This window comes from Equus przewalskii, chromosome 9 (genome assembly GCF_037783145.1).
Source record: "Equus przewalskii isolate Varuska chromosome 9, EquPr2, whole genome shotgun sequence".
In the NCBI taxonomy this organism is placed as follows: domain Eukaryota; kingdom Metazoa; phylum Chordata; class Mammalia; order Perissodactyla; family Equidae; genus Equus; species Equus przewalskii.
In genome coordinates, this window is record NC_091839.1 from 4,013,268 (window position 1) to 4,030,379 (window position 17,112).

Below are 17,112 nucleotides of genomic sequence, written 5' to 3' on the forward strand. Positions count from 1 at the left end.
ATCTTTACAACAGGAGTAATAATAGGATATACTTCATAGGGATATTGAGATAAGACTTCAGCCTAGAAGCACAGCACTCAAGAAATGTTGGCAGCCACTCCTGTTATTATTTGCATACTACTTTAGAAGTCCTAAAAATGGGATGGTTGGGCAAAAAATATATATATGAAAACATTTAACTTTCCATAACAGGTAAACTCTTCTAGAAATAAGTTTGAAGGTTAACACTAGATAAACTTGTTAAATGAGAGAAAGTATGTCGTAAAAAGGTTACAGAGGGAAATTCAGGTTGATCTGGAATTTGGAATCTGTACATTTCTAAAGTCAAATTTATTGAGGTATAATTGAAATACAGTAACATTCGCCCTTTTAGGCGTGCAGCTTTGCGTTTTGACAACTGTATACAATCATGGAACCACCACTGCAATCAAGATACAGAATGTTTCCATCAGCCCCCATAAGTGCCCCCATTTCCTTTTGTAGTCAGTCTTTTCCTCCCACCCCAGGCTCTGACAACCACTCATCTGATTTCTGTCGGTATAGTTTTGCCTTTTCCAGAATGTCACACAAATGGAATCCATACATTTTTGAGAAAACAATGTTGTGAACCTTTTCAAAAAACATTCTGAGAAATAATTTTTCCGTGGTGATTCTCGGCGCACAGGATGGAACTGCCATTCATGGGTGAATTTTGTGTCACTGTGGTGACAAGCCCGTTTCCAGGCAGGCTGAGCAAACTCTCCTGTTACCGCTGAGGCTCCGAGCTGAAGTCATCTCTCCACAGCTAGCCCTGCAGATCACATTCTCTTCCTTTCTTTCTTTTTCCACAGAAAAACCTGATAAAAAATCAATAACAGAAATGAATTTGGGCTGGCTGAACTAGAGATTGAAATAAAAGCCTGCATGGAGCTATAGGTAAGAAGCAATATGACATGTTTGTAAAGTTTTTTTTCTTTTAGGATTATGCGTGTTCTAATAAACCAAATAAGAACATTTCTCATTGTAAAGATAGCTGGGGAGACCAGTAGAAGCTAGGAATGGAGTCAAGTGTCCTACTTATGAAGTAAGCAACCGTTGTCATAAACAAAGCAACTCACTCTCTCGTGACCAAGTGGCACATGGTATAGCTAGCGCTTGCAGGGGATGGCTGTGTGCACTTAGTGTCAGGCCTGGGGTAGCTGGCTCTGTGCCCCTGGCAGAACTGGGCTGAGCAGGGCAGGGCATTCTCAGCACATGATGATGGGCTTGGGGACAGATTCTGACACTTGCTGGCTGTGTGATCTTAAACAAATCACAATGAACTGTCTTTTCATATGTCTTGCCCATTTTCCTACACAATTGAAGATTTTTTCTTCTTCATTTTTTCTAAGTCTTAATTTTTTGTGACAGGCATTACTGATAATTTTTCCAGTTTGTTATATCTTAGACTTTCTTACTGTGTTTTTTTGTCATAATAAAGTTATAAATATGGAGTACGTCAAATTGATCAATCTTTTCCCTATTGTTTCTAGATTTTGAGGCAAGACAACAGAGGAATTCACCTGTTTTCTTCTTATGAGTAGATGGTTTCATTTTTTATCCACTGTGGTAAGACAGCCTCCAAGATGACCCCAGTGATTCCCACTTCCAGGTATTTTCATATAGTCGCCTCCCTCCTACATTGAGTAGAGCTGACCAGGGTAACAGCGGGATACCGTGGAAATGATGGAGTGTGACTTCTGAGGTGAAGTCATCAAAGGCACCATGCCTTTTTCCTTCCTCTCTTGGACCACTCTCTCGGGGCGGAAGTTAACTGCCAAGTCTTGAAGACATTCAAGAGCCCTATGGAGAGGCCCCTGTGGTGAGGAGCTGAGGCTGCTGGCTGACGGCCATGTGAGTGAGACATTGTGGAAATGGATCCCCCGGTTCCCAGTCAAGCCTAGGCTGACACGCTGACCAGTCTCACAGGAGATACTGGGTCAGAACCATGCAGCTGAGATGCTCTCAAATTCCTGCTCCACAGAAACTGTGAGATAATAAATGTTTATCGTTTTAAGCCACCAAGTTTTACAGGAATTTGTTAACACCAGTAGATAAGTAATATCTCCATAAATTAATTTTTCCTGTGAGCAGAGCACATTAGATTTGAGTATGACATGTGTATCTCTTTGGCTGCTCAGGGTCTGTTGTTTGCCTCTGTTCCGGTTCTTAGCTACAGCTCAGATACCTGAAGTGTGATCTCTGGATACATTCAGGAGCTGGTTTTATATGACCATAGAGCCTCCTGAGGAAGACCGACATGGCAGGATGCAGTTCTGCAGACTGTCCTGCATTGGCTAGGATCCACCGAAAGTGCATCATTTTGCTATGCACTCCAGGACTCGGTCATCTTACTCAGGAATAACCAGCTTTTGGGAAAACCAGCTGATATAGAAATAAACATTTATCCCTACAAAACAACGGTTACTTTACAGTGAATAGCGTGTCTTTTCTTAAGGTAGTTAACCCCTCCTGTGAATGGTTTCTCATCTATAAAATGGCAATAGCTATTTCCACCTTATAGGGTTTTATGAGGATTATACTGCTAATACTTAGAAAGTTCCTAATGCCTCACACACAGTGCTTAGTAAATATTCTTACTCCTAGGATTGAAGGGCTGTTACTTCATTCTCCCAGGCTAGAACTTTAACTCCTTCCTCTCCCTTGCTCTGCATAGTCAACCAATTACCACATTACATCAAGTGAAGATTAAGTACTCTCTTAAGCATTCCCTTCTCCCCACCTTACTCCCTCTCCACAGCCACTCTCCTAGCTTAGGCCTTCATTGTTTCTTGCCTAGTGCATTCCATGGGCCTCTGGTCCAATCCAGTTGAGTCACCATGCTGCCGTCAGGGTGAACTTGGAAGATAGGAACTTGATGGTGTCACCACCTTCCACAGCTTCCAATGACTCGTAGCACTGGGATGACCTGGGAGTAGGAGATTGTTAAAATACAGGCTCCAGGGTGCCACCGCACACTCTACAAGATTCTGAAATGACCGTCTCAGAGCAGAGAGCTGTATGCAGTCAGGAAGCAGTTCAGGGAGAGGGTCCCCAACTGTGGATTCTGTAGACTCATGGTGGATGAAAGTTGGCAGACCCTCCCAGTAGGCCATGTGTCCTCCCTTGGCCTCCACGTGTGCCTTTCTCAACGTGTAGCCCCACTCTTTGTTTCTGGGATGCAGTCAGTACACAGGGATTTGCACCTTTAGAAAACGATGCTAACAAAAATCAACCTAAATACTGATGGTACCATCTGTGGATTCTCTCCCCGGAATTAACCCACATCAAAATGATAGTTTGTACATGAAGCTCAGCAAGAGTATAATTTATATCTCATCCAAAAACATAACGAGCGTGTGATCTGTTATAATAGCAATTGTGAGAGAAGCTGTTGGCAACTGACAAAGAGTTATAAAAGAGAAGACAGACTTAAACAGCATCTTTCTAAGAGAGAGTAATGTTTCTCTTGGAGGTGGGAGTATTACAGCCACTAAAAAGGTAGAGCCGAGAGAAACTCCCACCTCTAGGCCTGAATAAAAATCTCCCATGAAAGGGGAAATCATCAAATGACCCAAGATGCTTAAGGTGGTCCCAAGTGCCCTGCCAGTAAAAGGAGTCCAGAACACAAGACTGATTACCCTGGGAAGCAGGGATTCCAGGAGGATCTTTCACACTCAGGCTGTGTAGCAGGAAATTTTTATTTGGCGCGTGGTTCATCCATCAGTCTCCTATTGGTGGGGCTCACGTGAGGCTGCAAAGCTCAGACACCTGTCCTTTGGACGGGCCGGCCCGCCAACCGCCAAAGGAGACACACCCTCGCGTGGACCCGTGGTTTAAGGGAGAGAGTCCCGGTGCTCAGGTCTTGGTGGGGTAGGTGTCACGACACCCGGGTTTGTATTGCACTTTTACCGCGACAGATCATGCGCGCCCCTAAGCATTCCTGCTCTTGATCCGAGTGTCCTGAGTGGGGCTGAGGCAGCCTTCTTTCCAGGCGACTGTGAATGACAGTCCCTGGCCAGCGGCTGGGACAGCCCTTGTCCCGCGAGAGCGAGCTTGCTCGCGCCGGCGCCACGCCCCTCCGCCGGTGCAGGACAAGCAGTCCCGCGTCACCGAGCGCCCAGTGCCCGCCTGGTCCGGAGTTCCTCGCGCGACACACCGGCCTCCAGCCTCTAGTCCGGGAAGGCCGCTGCGGGCGGGCGGGTCGGTGCCCGGGGGCTCCCGCCGCGCCAGAACCCGGAGCCCGGAAGCAGCGCGCCGCCGCCGCCATGAGCGGCCCCCTGCGGCCGAGCCCGAGCAGCTGGCGCCGGGCGGCTTCCGTCGTGCTGGCGGCGGGCTGGACGCACCCGGGGCCCACCGCCTGGTCGCCCGCCGAGGGCTTCCGGCTGCTGCTGCTGCAGCGCTCCCCGAGGCAAGGCTTCATGCCCGGGGCGCACGTCTTCCCGGGCGGCGTGCTGGACGCGGCGGACCGCTCGGCCGACTGGCTGCGCCTCTTCGAGCCGCACCACGCGCCGCCGCGCTTCGGCCTGGGCCCGGCGCCGCCGCCGCCCTCCGCCTTCCCGGGGCTGCCCGCCGCCGGCGCCACGGACGGAGACGCGGGCGGCGCGGCGCTGCCCGATGACGTGGCCTTCCGCATCTGCGCCATCCGCGAGGCCTTCGAGGAGGCCGGCGTGCTGCTGCTGCGGCCCAGGGGCTCGCGGCCGTCGGCGCCCGAGCCGGGCCGCGCCCTCCCGCCGCCGCCGGGCCTGGCCGCCTGGCGCGCCCGCGTCCGCCGCGACCCGCGCCACTTCCTGCGCCTGTGCGCGCACCTGGACTGCACGCCCGACGTGTGGGCGCTGCACGACTGGAGCGCCTGGCTCACGCCGTTCGTGGTCGGCGGCAGCCGCCGCTTCGACACGGCCTTCTTCCTGTGCTGCCTGCGCGAGCCGCCGCCCGTCCTCCCCGACCAGGCCGAGGTGGTGGGCTACCAGGTGGGGCGTCGAGCGGGGCGCCGCGGGAGCCTCCAGCCGGCCGGGGACCGGGCGTCGGGCCGGCAGCCTGCAGGCCGCCGCCAGGACCCGGGGCCGCGCCCTCTGCTCTCCCGGCCTCAGGGGCCCGGGGCCTCGTCTGTCGGTCCCCCGCGGGGCCGCTGCCCCAGCCGAGGGCCGCCCGGCTCCCCGCCAGCGCTTCACGAGCTGTAACTTATGCCATCCCCACGGCAGATTCGTTCTTTTGTGTCAGAGAGCATAGTTTGTGATTTCAATCGGTTAAAATTTACTGAGACTTGTTTTATGGCCACGAATATAGTCCATCTTGGTGAATGTCCCCTTGCACCTAAAAAGAAAATGTATTGTGTTTGATGGAGTGTTTGTAAAGATGTCATCAGGTTAAAGTCTTCGGCGGTGTGTCAGGCCTCCCGCATCAATTACTCGTTGCATCCAATAGAGAGGGATGCTGAACTCTGCAAGGAAGACCTGGATTTGTCTTTTTCTCTCTTCAGTTCTGTCAGGTCTTGCTTCATGTATTTGGAAGGTCCCCTGTAAGGTGCTGCGTAGACGTTTAGGGCTGTTAAAGTTTCCTGGGTTGGCCCTTTGATTCTTATGAAATAGCCTTCTTTCTCCCTGGTGGTGTTCTTTATTCCGTAATCTGAAGTTTATTCTGTTTGATACTAATATAGCCACGCTTTTAATTAGCAACAGCATAGTATATATTTTTCCATCCTTTATTTTTAACATATATGTGCCTTTATATTTAAAAGTGTGTTTCTTGTAGGCAACATATAGTCTTGGTTTTTTTAGTCCAATATGACAATTTCAGCCTTTTAATTGGAGTGTTTAGATCATTTGTATTTAATGTTATCATCTATAAGTTAGATTCAAATCTACCATCTTGCCGTTAGTTTTTTTGTTTAATCTGTCCCATCTATACTTTGTGATGTTTTTCTTTTCCTAACTTCTTTTAGATTATTTATTTTTAGGGCTCCGTGTTATCTCCATTATTGACTTATTGAAAACAAACAGGTGGTTCCTGTAGGGTTTGCAGTATTTGTCTTCCACTTAATGTATAGTGCTAGAACCTCACAACCATAGACTTACGTTTCTCCCCTGCTGTCCTTTATGCTATTGTTGTCAGGCATATGCCTTCTATTGCTATTGTAAACTACAATACACTGATTATTTTTGCCTTAAACAGTCAAAGACTGTGAAAATGAGGAAAAAATGTCTTTGATGTTTACCTGCATGTATTCCGTTCTTAGCACTCTTCATTCCTTTGTGTGGATTTAAATCTACATCTGGTTTCTTTATACCTGAAGAACTTTCTCTAATATATCTTGTGTTTCAGATCTTCTGACAGTGAATCTTGTAAATTTTGTTTATCTAAAAAATACTTTATTTTGCCTTCATTTGTTGAAAGATGTTTTGGCTGGGTATAGAGTTCTAGGTTAACAGGGTTTTTTTCCCTTTCAGTACTTAAAGATGTTGCTTCATTATTTTCTGGCTTGCATAATTTTCTGATGAGAAGTCTGCCTTTACCTCTTATCTTTGTTTTTCTGTGCATAATGTATGGTTTGTTTTGTTGGTGTGTGTGGCTACTTTAAATATTTCCTCTTAATTATTGATGTTCAGCAGTTTATCATGTGCATGGTTTTCGTTTTGTTTTATTATTATTTTTTATTTTAGTTTTTGAGGAAGATTAGCCCTGAGCTAACATCCACTGCCAGTCCTCCTCTTTTTGCTGAGGAAGACTGGCCCTGAGCTAGCATCTGCGCCTATTTTCCTCTACTTTATATGTGGGATGCCTACCACAGCATGGCTTGCCAAGTGGTGTCCGCACCCGGAATCCAAACCGGTGAACCCTGGGCTGCCGAAGTGGAATGTGCACACTTAACCGCTTTGCCACCAGGCTGGCCCCTGTTGTGTTATTTATTTATTTCTTCAAATATTTTTTGCTTGCCCCTATTTTCTGGGATTCCAATTACATGTATGTTGGACTACTTCTTAATGTCTCGTGGGTCACTAATATCTTATTCATTTTTTTGTCAATCTCTTTTCCTCTCTGTGCTTTATTTTGAATAGATTCTATTGCTATTTTCAAGTTCTCTTTCTCTTTTCTTATGTATATCTAATTTGCTGTAAATACCATCCAGCATATTTTCATTTCAGATATTTTTCATCTCTGGAAGTTCCCTTTAGTTCTTTTTACGTATTTCCTATTTCTCGTCATGTTCATGTTTTCCTTTACATCTTTGAGCCAATGGAACATACTTAAGACAGTGGTTTTAATGTTCTTTTCTGCTAATTCCATCATCTCTGTAGTTTCTGGGTCTGTTGCTGTTGACTGATTTTTCTTCTAGCTGTGGGTCATATTTTCCTGCTTTGTCATCGGTCTTGCAATTTTTGAGTGGATATTGGATATTGTCATATTCCTTTAGAGATTGTTGGACTTTTCCTGGCAGGAAGTTAAGTAATTGCAAATTAACTTGATCCTTTTGAGATTTGTTTTTTAAGTGGTTTTAAGGTAGATCTGTGGTAGCCTTTATTCTAGGGCTAATTTAGCTGCACTTATAATGTGCGACCCTTCTAGGATCTACTGAATGCCCCTTATAGGCAGCAAGGTCTCTCCACTGTGCTTGGAGGGAGTTTGAAAAATTCCTGGCCTTAAGTGAGCCCTGGGAGTTATTAGTCATAAAGCTCCCAGGTCATGGTTCTTTTTTCAGGAATCCTTGTTTTCTAGTGTGTGCTCTGGTCTGGGGATTCTTTAGGCAGAAAGTGTTGGCAATGGTAGAGGTCACCTTATTTGTTTTTGTTTTCTCACAAATTACAATTCTGCATTTTTCACTGTCCAGAAATGATGGTTTCATAGATTTTATCTGCTTCTCTATTGTTTACATTTAGTTGGGGGAAGGTAATTCAGTGCTCACGGCTGGAAGAAGAGGCTCCAATCCACAGTTTTTAACCTGGTCTGGGCTAGTGGTTCTCAACGGCAGGATTTGCCCACCCTAGCCCCGTGTACATTTGGCAATTTCTGGAGACATTTTTGGTTGTCACAACTGAACTTCTACTGGGTAGAGCTGAGGGGTGCTACTAAACATCCTTCAGTGCACAGGACAACCCCTCACAACAAAGAATTATCTGGCCTAAAGTGTCAATAGTGCTAAAGATCAGAAACCTAGTGGAAACAGGGTGCAAATTAGAACTGCCCCCCACCCCAGTCCCCGCAGTTTAAAGTCCACATTTTCCTATGAGGGGAGCTGCCTGAGTTTCTTCATCTGTAAAATGAAAGCATGCAGGGTTGTCCTAAGGATTGGAAATATTTTATGAGCACTGCTTTACTGATAAGTAACCCATAAATGATGAATTCTTTTAACCTATGGACTGGACTAACCTGAACAGGTTGGATTATGTGGGTTGATGCCTATTGTTCAGCCTTTCATCTTGATTGTTATCACTGAACTCACTTGGAATTGACGAAGCAGAGTGCTTTGTAAATAACTTAGAGGTTGCATAGTTCTTTGAAGCTTGAGCTTTGTTTTTCAGAATGGAGCATTGGCCAACTTCCGAATAATCTGGGGTGCTTGTTAAAGGTAGATTGCTGGGCCTCTAGATTGAAGACTGACTTAACAGGTTTCTCAGGGGATGTTTAAGCACATACAAGCTTGTAAACCTTTGGCCTAGAGTTACTCAAGGCAGCAATCAATTTCAACTGCCTGGGTTTTGGCGTGGGAATCAGTTTCCCCCACCCAGTGAAGTGGATATTTAGTAAACCAGTTAAAGAAAGATCTTTTGGGGTTACTCCATAGTTATTGAATCAGCTCTTTTTATCTAAATGTGTATGGAAGGAAGGCTTGGGAAGGAGGGCACATCACAGCAGTGAGCTCACTGAACTGAAATAGGCAAACAATGTCTGGCTGATGCCCTGCTATTTTATGCTTCTGGGACTGTAGACTGAGCCAGGCCTCTTGACCTTTCTCAAAGCGCCTGTTGCTTCTGACTCTTTCCCCCACTGTAACATGTGACGCATGTCATGCTACGCTGTGGTTACTGAAGGCCCCGTACGGCCTGAGAGAACTTTGTCTTGCTCACCACCACATACTCATGGCTTAGTGGAGGCACCATTTATGGGAGGAACGAACGGGCACTAAATTCTCAGTCTGCTGCCATGAGTTTACACTTCAGAGTCTTCTTTCCTTCAGGAGTGACCAGAAGCACCTCACCTTCTCAGCACGCCCTGCCTTTTATGCAGAACAACTCTCCCAGGCCAACCCTTGGTTTATGTACTAGTTCTCAGGATCGGTGTCCTAATCGTCAGCCTCTTAAGGGGATCAGCCCAGCTTTCTTCACCGAATCTTTTCATGTTGTCTCCGAGGAACCTAGCAAGGCACGTTAATGATCATTGTACATCTTCAGTTAGATCTTAGGTGCCGATCTGATGATCTCAGATCTTGCATTGTCTGTGGAACAGTTAGGAAATCCTCCCTTTGTCTTCCGCAGTGGTCATCTCCGTCAGAGGCAACTGAAAGTTTCATATCAGAAGAGATTTGGTTGGCACCCCCACAGTTCTACGAAATAAGAAGACTCCAGAACTTTGCCTCTCTCTCTGACTTGCACAAATTTTGTTTGGATCGTGCAATAGAAGGGCCGGAAAGGTGGCTGCCGATCACGTGCTTAACTGCTGATGGGAGGCTCCAGCTTCTACCCGGTACGTCAGTGGAGCACCAAGGCTTCTGCTAGTGTTCACCTTTAACGCACTGGGCAAGGTGGCAGTATTGCCCAACATAGACGTGAGTTCCAGTCTGCGTTTCACACGCTACAGCGATATTAAATAATGTCAAAGTCTATAAAATATCCATAGTATTTATTATAACCAGAGTTCTGAATAAGTCACTTTATAGACACACATATACATTTATGTAAATATATTTCCTAGGCATTGACAAAGTTCTTTCCCATATATTATCTCACTTTTTTATACTTTAATTTTGAATCATGAGAACTTGTAAGTTGTCCGCTTATTTGCATTAAGGAGTTTGGGAGGTCAGTTATTGTTGGGCAGGTCTGGGATAGAGATTTCGTGGCAGTTCAGAATGGGGCTTTGTGACTGGTCTTACTAACGGCTACCTGTCTCGTTTTCAGATTAGTGATAATATTTGTTACTTATCCTACCATGGGACATTTTAGCAGTTTTGATGTGTAAATGATAATTTCTCTAATTTAACCTTAAAATTATCAGAGCAGCTCACATTGAAACACCAAAAGTATATGGATAGCAAGGCCAGTATTAATATTGACTAGGCTAAAGAGAGTCATGAACTAGTATAAAAGTTATAGTTCATGATGAAAAAATACCAGTCGTAGATATTTATGTGCCCAAAGAAAATTCTTGGCTGGGGATTGGGGAGCTGGGGGGGGGTGGGTATTAAAAACACAAGAAAGAAATTGAGGTAAGCACATAAAATTAGGGTTATTTAACAACTATCTCAGTTCCAAATACATGAAATAGATAAAAATACAGATTTATATGTCACTAATATATTGGAATGTTTTATAAAATAACCCTTTCTGGAATTAAAATATTTTTCAGGAGACGAACTGTACTTAGAAGATTCATACTTTTTAGAAAATCCTTTGTCCACTGAAAAAAAGACTGAAGAAGTTATGAAGGAAGGCAAGAAATTTCACCGAATAGTAATACACAGCCCTCATGTTTACAGTATCCACGTGACTGTTCAGTCAAAGTGTAAACACGTCTATCCTAAGAACTATGTAGTAAGTAAGAGCCGTTTGTAGAGTACTGCTTTGTGTAAACTGACTACCTGATGTTGCCCTGATGGCTACTGAGGCTTCACTGGACTTGCTTGGAACTTTGGGCCTGTAAAAGTTATAGTGTAGCCTTTCATATTTCAGGTGTGTTATGGAGCACTCTTGCTTATTTATTCTTTAAACCCTACAGGAATTAATGGTCTTGTTACCAAAACAAGAAAAAAATTCACCAGGTTTTCCACTCCTGTATTGTTTCATTATCAAAAGTGTAAACAAGATGTTCTCTCGCCATTATCTTTAACTGTCCGGTGGATTAGCACTTCCCGGATGTGCCTAGGAGAATGATCCGTGAATTCTTTAAATTTTATGCTGAAATTAATTTCAGGGTGTCTGATTACATAGGGAACAGTAGACTGAGATGACCTTCAAGTGACAATGTCATTATTTTCTTACGTCTTTAGCCTGATGGTTAAGATACAATTCTGTTCAAAACCAAATGGCATTAGTTATTAGGTTTACCAAATTGGAAACCGATTTCAGTTACTATTTTAAAGAAATATGAAGGCATAGAAAACCATGATTCTTTTTACTCTGCCAGTAAGTGAATACAGAGAGGTTAGAGAGATGCAGAACTATGCATCATTTACTGGCATTTATTAATGATGTTTATTTTCAGTATTTTTAGTAGGGGTAATTTTTTCACTTCCTCTTATGGGGAAAAATCTTTATTGATTAAAGATGAGAAATGGTTAAGATGCTAATTCTGTTTCAGATCTTTGACTATTATGCTGTGTATAATGGATGTCGTTTTCCATGAAATATCTTAGTTTTCCTACCTATAAAATAGAAGTATTGATAAATAAAGTTTATGTGTATTATTTAATCCTGATGAGAGGAATACGTTTAATCAGTGCTTCTCAGTCCCAGGCACTTTAGCCCTTCAGGGGACATGTGATAATGTCTGGAAACATCATTGGTTGTCACAACTGAGAGCAAGATGCTACTACCACCTAGTGGGGAGAGGCCAGGGGTGCAGTTAAATATCCTCCAGTACACAGGACAGCCGCCCACAAGGAATTATCTGGCCAAGGTTGAAAAACTCAAATCTAGAATAAAATCTATTTTCTTCAGTAAATGGTTCCAATATCTAAATTTTGAGAACCGCAGATACGGTTAGCATTCTGAATCTACAAAAGTTCTCCTTACTGACTTTTGGCCTTGGCATAATATTCTTTCATTTTCACGGAAAATACAGTGTTACAGCTGGAAGAGACTTCAGTGAACACCACGATTTTACTGACGGGGAAACTGAGAAACAGATTATTCCTCAGATTAACAGCTAGTTAGTGCCACAGCCAAGAGTAGAGCCTGATGCTTTGTGGAGCAAGTGACATCTGTTGCTTGTCACCAGAAGCAGAAGTCTGAACACTTCTGCCCATTGCATCTTGGTATTATAGTCACCAAGGAGACCACAACGCAGCCAAGCATTGGATGGAACAGGGCTTTACTCAACATGGAGAAGAGGCAGAGCGAGATCGGCTCCAGGAGTGCACCTTGGTCCCCCATGGCCAGCAGGTCCCCTCCCGGCTGCTCACACAGGGCACTTGGCCCACACACACCCCTCTTGTGCTGCAGGGGAAGGGCCCCATCTGCTCCCTGCATGGACAGATAGAGTGCTGCAGTGGAAGGGCCCCGTCTGCTCCCTGCATGGGCAGATAGAGTGCTGCAGGGGAAGGGCCCCGTCTGCCCCCTGCATGGGCAGATAGAGTGCTGCAGGGGAAGGGCCCCGTCTGCCCCCTGCATGGGCAGATAGAGTGCTGCAGTGGAAGGGCCCCGTCTGCCCCCTGCATGGACAGATAGAGTGCTGCAGTGGAAGGGCCCCGTCTGCTCCCTGCATGGGCAGATAGAGTGCTGCAGGGGAAGGGCCCCGTCTGCCCCCTGCATGGGCAGATAGAGTGCTGCAGGGGAAGGGCCCCGTCTGCTCCCTGCATGGGCAGATAGAGTGCTGCAGGGGAAGGGCCCCGTCTGCCCCCTGCATGGGCAGATAGAGTGCTGCAGGGGAAGGGCCCCGTCTGCCCCCTGCATGGGCAGATAGAGTGCTGCAGGGGAAGGGCCCCGTCTGCTCCCTGCATGGACAGATAGAGTGCTGCAGTGGAAGGGCCCCGTCTGCTCCCTGCATGGGCAGATAGAGTGCTGCAGGGGAAGGGCCCCGTCTGCTCCCTGCATGGGCAGATAGAGTGCTGCAGTGGAAGGGCCCCGTTTGCTCCCTGCATGGGCAGATAGAGTGCTGCAGGGGAAGGGCCCCGTCTGCCCCCTGCATGGGCAGATAGAGTGCTGCAGTGGAAGGGCCCCGTCTGCTCCCTGCATGGACAGATAGAGTGCTGCAGTGGAAGGGCCCCGTCTGCTCCCTGCATGGGCAGATAGAGTGCTGCAGGGGAAGGGCCCCGTCTGCCCCCTGCATGGGCAGATAGAGTGCTGCAGTGGAAGGGCCCCGTTTGCTCCCTGCATGGGCAGATAGAGTGCTGCAGTGGAAGGGCCCCGTCTGCTCCCTGCATGGGCAGATAGAGTGCTGCAGGAGAAGGGCCCCGTCTGCTCCCTGCATGGGCAGATAGAGTGCTGCAGTGGAAGGGCCCCGTCTGCTCCCTGCATGGGCAGATAGAGTGGTGGCGTTGGCTGGGTGCCAGACAATTCGCACACTTGAGCAGAGCAAGGGTGCACACGTTGAGTCTGAAACGAGGAAGGACATCCCCATACAATGTGGCAGGGCCAGCACAGGTTGTGAGGGCTCTCTGTCTTTTGGTAAGGAAGTGTTCCAGGCCCAAGGCCCATCCTTAGGCAGCTGAGACAGAGGGTCAAAAGACCGTGCGTGACGCTGCCTTTCCCAACACTCCGAGCCTGGTGCCCTCTTCACTGGAGTTAGATGGCTCAGTGGGTGACTTTAGGAGATATAGTGATAAGTACTGTGACTGGGTTTTCTTCATAAAGATAGATTTTTTTTCTGTATCATTTATTTATTTATTTTTTTAAGGACGTTTAGCCCTGAGCTAACATCTGCCACCAATCGTCCCCTTTTTGCTGAGGAAGACTGGCCCTGAGCTAACATCCGTGCCCATCCTCCTCTACTTTATATGTAGGACACATACCACAGCATGGCGTGCCAAGTGGTGCCATGTCCACACGTGGGATCCGAACTGGTGAACCCTGGGCTGCTAAGACAGAATATGTGAACTTCACTACTGTGCCACTGGGCCGGATCTGGGTTTTGTGTTTTTTTTGTTTTTGTTTTTTTGGTGAGGAAGATTGGCCCTGAGCTAACATCTATTGCCAATCTTCCTCTTTTTGCTTGAGGAAGATTGTCACTGAGCTAATATCTGTGCCAGTCTTCCTCCACTTTGTAAATAGGATGCCGCCGCAGCAAGGTTTGATAAGCAGTGTGTAGGTCCGCGTCTGGGATCTGAACTGGCAAACCTAGCCACTACCCCATGGTGCCAGCCCCTGTTTTTTGTTGTTTTTAATCTGAATGAACCTTGTCTCCCTCCAAGAATTCCTTTGGGGAGACTGTCACGTAACTCCCTGTCTGTGGTGATACCCTAAGCCCTGCCCAAAATAACAGGGCTTCCCTCATGAGCAGAAAAGGTTGTGTGGTTTTAGGCCCAGCTTGCTAGCATTTGTGGCGTTTATCGTATGCTCTTTCTTACCTCGTGTATTCCAGCTACCTGGGCCTCAGACAGAAGCAGAAAGCTGATTTCTCGACTCCACCTCTGCTCCTTGGAGTCCCCTTCGTGCCCACAGGGGTACCTCTGCTCCATGCTATCTTGTCCAGGGCACAGCCAGGAAAACTCATTTCTGTACCACCATACGATCTCTGAAAACTCACTTAATAGACTCAGGAGTAAATACTAAGTTGGTAGACATTTTTGTTGCCTACCCTTTTTTGCTGAATCTTTTGGGTGACTTCATAAGAATCCAGAGCTGGGCTGGCATCAATATTTCAGGCTAACATGTCTTGTCCTCACGGTTCTTTGTTAATGAAATAAAACGTGTGGGAGATACAATAAGGACTCAAATGTAAGGGGACTTCCTCTCTTCTGAGGGATAATTTATCGCTGGGGGGTGCCCTCATATTTGGGCATATGTAGTTATTTCACTTACTCCTCAAACCTCTATTTTTTCCAAGCTCTGCAACTTTTTTTTTTGAGGAAGATTAGCCCTGAGCTAACTACTGTCAATTCTCCTCTTTTTGCTGAGGAAGACTGGCCCTGAGCTAACATCCGTGCCCATCTTCCTCTATTTTATATGTGGGATGCCTACCACAGCATGGCTTGCCAAGCAGTGCCACGTCCACACCCGGGATCCGAACCCGTGAACCCCGGGCCGCCGAGAAGCGGAACATGCGAACTTAACTGCTGCGCCACCAGGCCGGCCCATGTCTGCAACTTTTGACAGTTTTCCACTCCTCCTTGCTCCCCCGACCCACTCCTCCTCTGTCTTCTTTAATTTCTTCTCTAACTGATGTTACATGTTAGAGTCCGTCAATGCTTGTTCTCTCCTTGGGTGACGTAAGCAACTTCCAGGTCACATCCTTAAACAATGAAATTGCTTGCCCTCCGTTTCTCTATTTCCTTCTCGCCGGCTAGAAATGGTGACAACTGGAGCAGCTACCCTGGACCCAGAGACAGAAGCCAAATGTTAAGGCATAACTGCCTGCCACACTTGGACTGCTCAACTCTTGCTTGTCATGTGAAAGAAAATACAACTTCTATTTTATATAAGCTGCTATGTTTTGGGGGCTCTTTCTTAAAACAATTTAGCTTGTTCCCTAACCTGTAACTTTTCCCTCCTAAGCAGGTTCCCTCAGCAGTCTTCCCTATATCAGAAATCTACGAGTTATTTAAGCTAAAAATCTTAGTCATTCTTGGTCCTCTCTTTCCTTCATTCCTGTGTCCAGGTGACTAGTAAGTCCCATTGATTCTGTTTCCTGCAGTCATCTTGAATTTCCTGTCTTCTGACCTCTGCACTACTATCACCTTAGTCCAAGCCAGTTATCTCTTAACCTAGTTAACTGTAACAGCCTCGGAGCTAGTCTCCATTTTCATTTTTCTCCTCACAATGCATTTGCCCATTGAGCTGGAAACATGATCTTGACATTGAAATGAAAGTCATGTCCTGCCACTGCCCTCATTAAAACCCTTCAATGGCTTTTCTTCACACTTAAAAACTAAATTTACTGTGGCCTACGAGGCCCCACCTTTGTCTCTGATCTCATCATTCACCCCTCTCCTACCCTCCCATCGGAAGGATCTTCTTTCTGTCTTTGACTACTTTTTTTTTCTTTTTGAAGAAGGTTAGCCCTGAGCTAACATCCACCACCAATCCTCCTCTTTCTGCTGAGGAAGATTGGTCCTGAGCTAACATTTGTGCCCATCTTCCTCTATTTTATATGTGGGACACCTGCCACAGCATAGCTCAGTCAACAGTGCGTACATCCACACCTGGGATCTGAACCAGTGAACCCGCACTGCAGAAGTGGAGCACGGGAACTTAACTGCTATGCCACCAGGCTGGCCCCCTGTTTAAGTGTTTTTAAATGCACAAATAGCTAGTAGAATTAAAAATAGAATGGTCACTTTTCAAATTAGCCAAAAACAAAGCATAACCCCTAATAGAAAAGATAGAAAACAATGGAAATGGCAATGAAATAAAAGCCAAAAGTTAAAATAAAACAATTTAGGTAGGAATAAATATCAACCATGACAATACACAAAAATGGTTTAAATTTATTAATAAATGAAGAATCTCAGATCAAATGTTTTAAAAACAAATTATCTAAAGGAACTAGAAAAAGAAGAATAAGATAAGCCCCAAGTTTGAAGTAGGAAGGAAATAATAAAGATTGGAGCAAAAATGAATGAAATAGGGTCAGGAAAACAATAGAAAAGATTAAAAGTTAATTCTTTGGAAAGATAAACAAAATTGACAAATCTTTGGCTAGACTAACTAAAAAAACAAAAAAAGGACCCAAATCAATAAAATTATAAATGAAAGAGGAGACATTACAATGGATACCACAGAAATAGGATGATGGGAAACGATTATGAACAACTATACACCAACCAACTGGACAACCTGGAAGAACAGGATAAACTCCTGGAAACATACAGCCTACCAAAAGTGAATCAAGAAGAAGGAGGAAATCTGAACAGACCAATCACAAGTAAGGATGTTGAGCCAGTAATCAAAAACCTCCCCAGAAAGAAAATTCCAGGACCAGATGGCTTCGCTGGTGAATTGTACAAGACGTCTAAGGAAGAATTAATGCCATACCTTCTCAAACTCTTCCAAAAAAATCAAAGAG

At 45.8% G+C, this 17,112-nt stretch overlaps 1 protein-coding gene and 1 long non-coding RNA gene across 3 annotated transcripts; one reads left to right on the plus strand and one right to left on the minus strand.

Annotated features, from left to right (window-relative positions):
* Positions 1-300: 300 nt before the first annotated feature.
* Positions 301-3,553, minus strand: LOC139073444 (uncharacterized). Its single transcript, XR_011522191.1, has 2 exons — positions 2,762-3,553; positions 301-836 (listed from the first exon to the last, which is right to left on the minus strand). It is a non-coding gene; the product is annotated as an uncharacterized lncRNA (long non-coding RNA).
* On the plus strand, positions 1,551-11,621 carry NUDT19 (nudix hydrolase 19). Of its 2 annotated transcripts, XR_011522190.1 has the most exons (4): positions 1,551-4,988; positions 9,191-9,375; positions 9,489-9,696; positions 10,579-11,621. XR_011522190.1 is itself a non-coding variant. In XM_008514073.2 (3 exons), the coding sequence occupies exons 1-3, from the start codon at positions 4,023-4,025 to the stop codon at positions 10,782-10,784; spliced, it is 1,380 nt and encodes a 459-aa protein (XP_008512295.2). In that variant the 5' UTR covers positions 1,551-4,022; the 3' UTR covers positions 10,785-11,621. The 2 variants fall into 2 exon arrangements, 1 of the variants encoding a protein (XP_008512295.2); XM_008514073.2 differs by lacking the exon at positions 9,191-9,375.
* Positions 11,622-17,112: the final 5,491 nt, after the last annotated feature.

Coding starts and splice junctions, on each gene's coding strand:
- NUDT19 (XM_008514073.2), top strand. CDS start 4,023: ATGACAGTCCCTGGCCAGCGGCTGGGACAGCCCTTGTCCCGCGAGAGC. Junction 4,989..9,488: donor CCGAGGTGGTGGGCTACCAG/GTGGGGCGTCGA, acceptor TGTCTTCCGCAG/TGGTCATCTCCGTCAGAGGC. Junction 9,697..10,578: donor GAGGCTCCAGCTTCTACCCG/GTACGTCAGTGG, acceptor AATATTTTTCAG/GAGACGAACTGTACTTAGAA.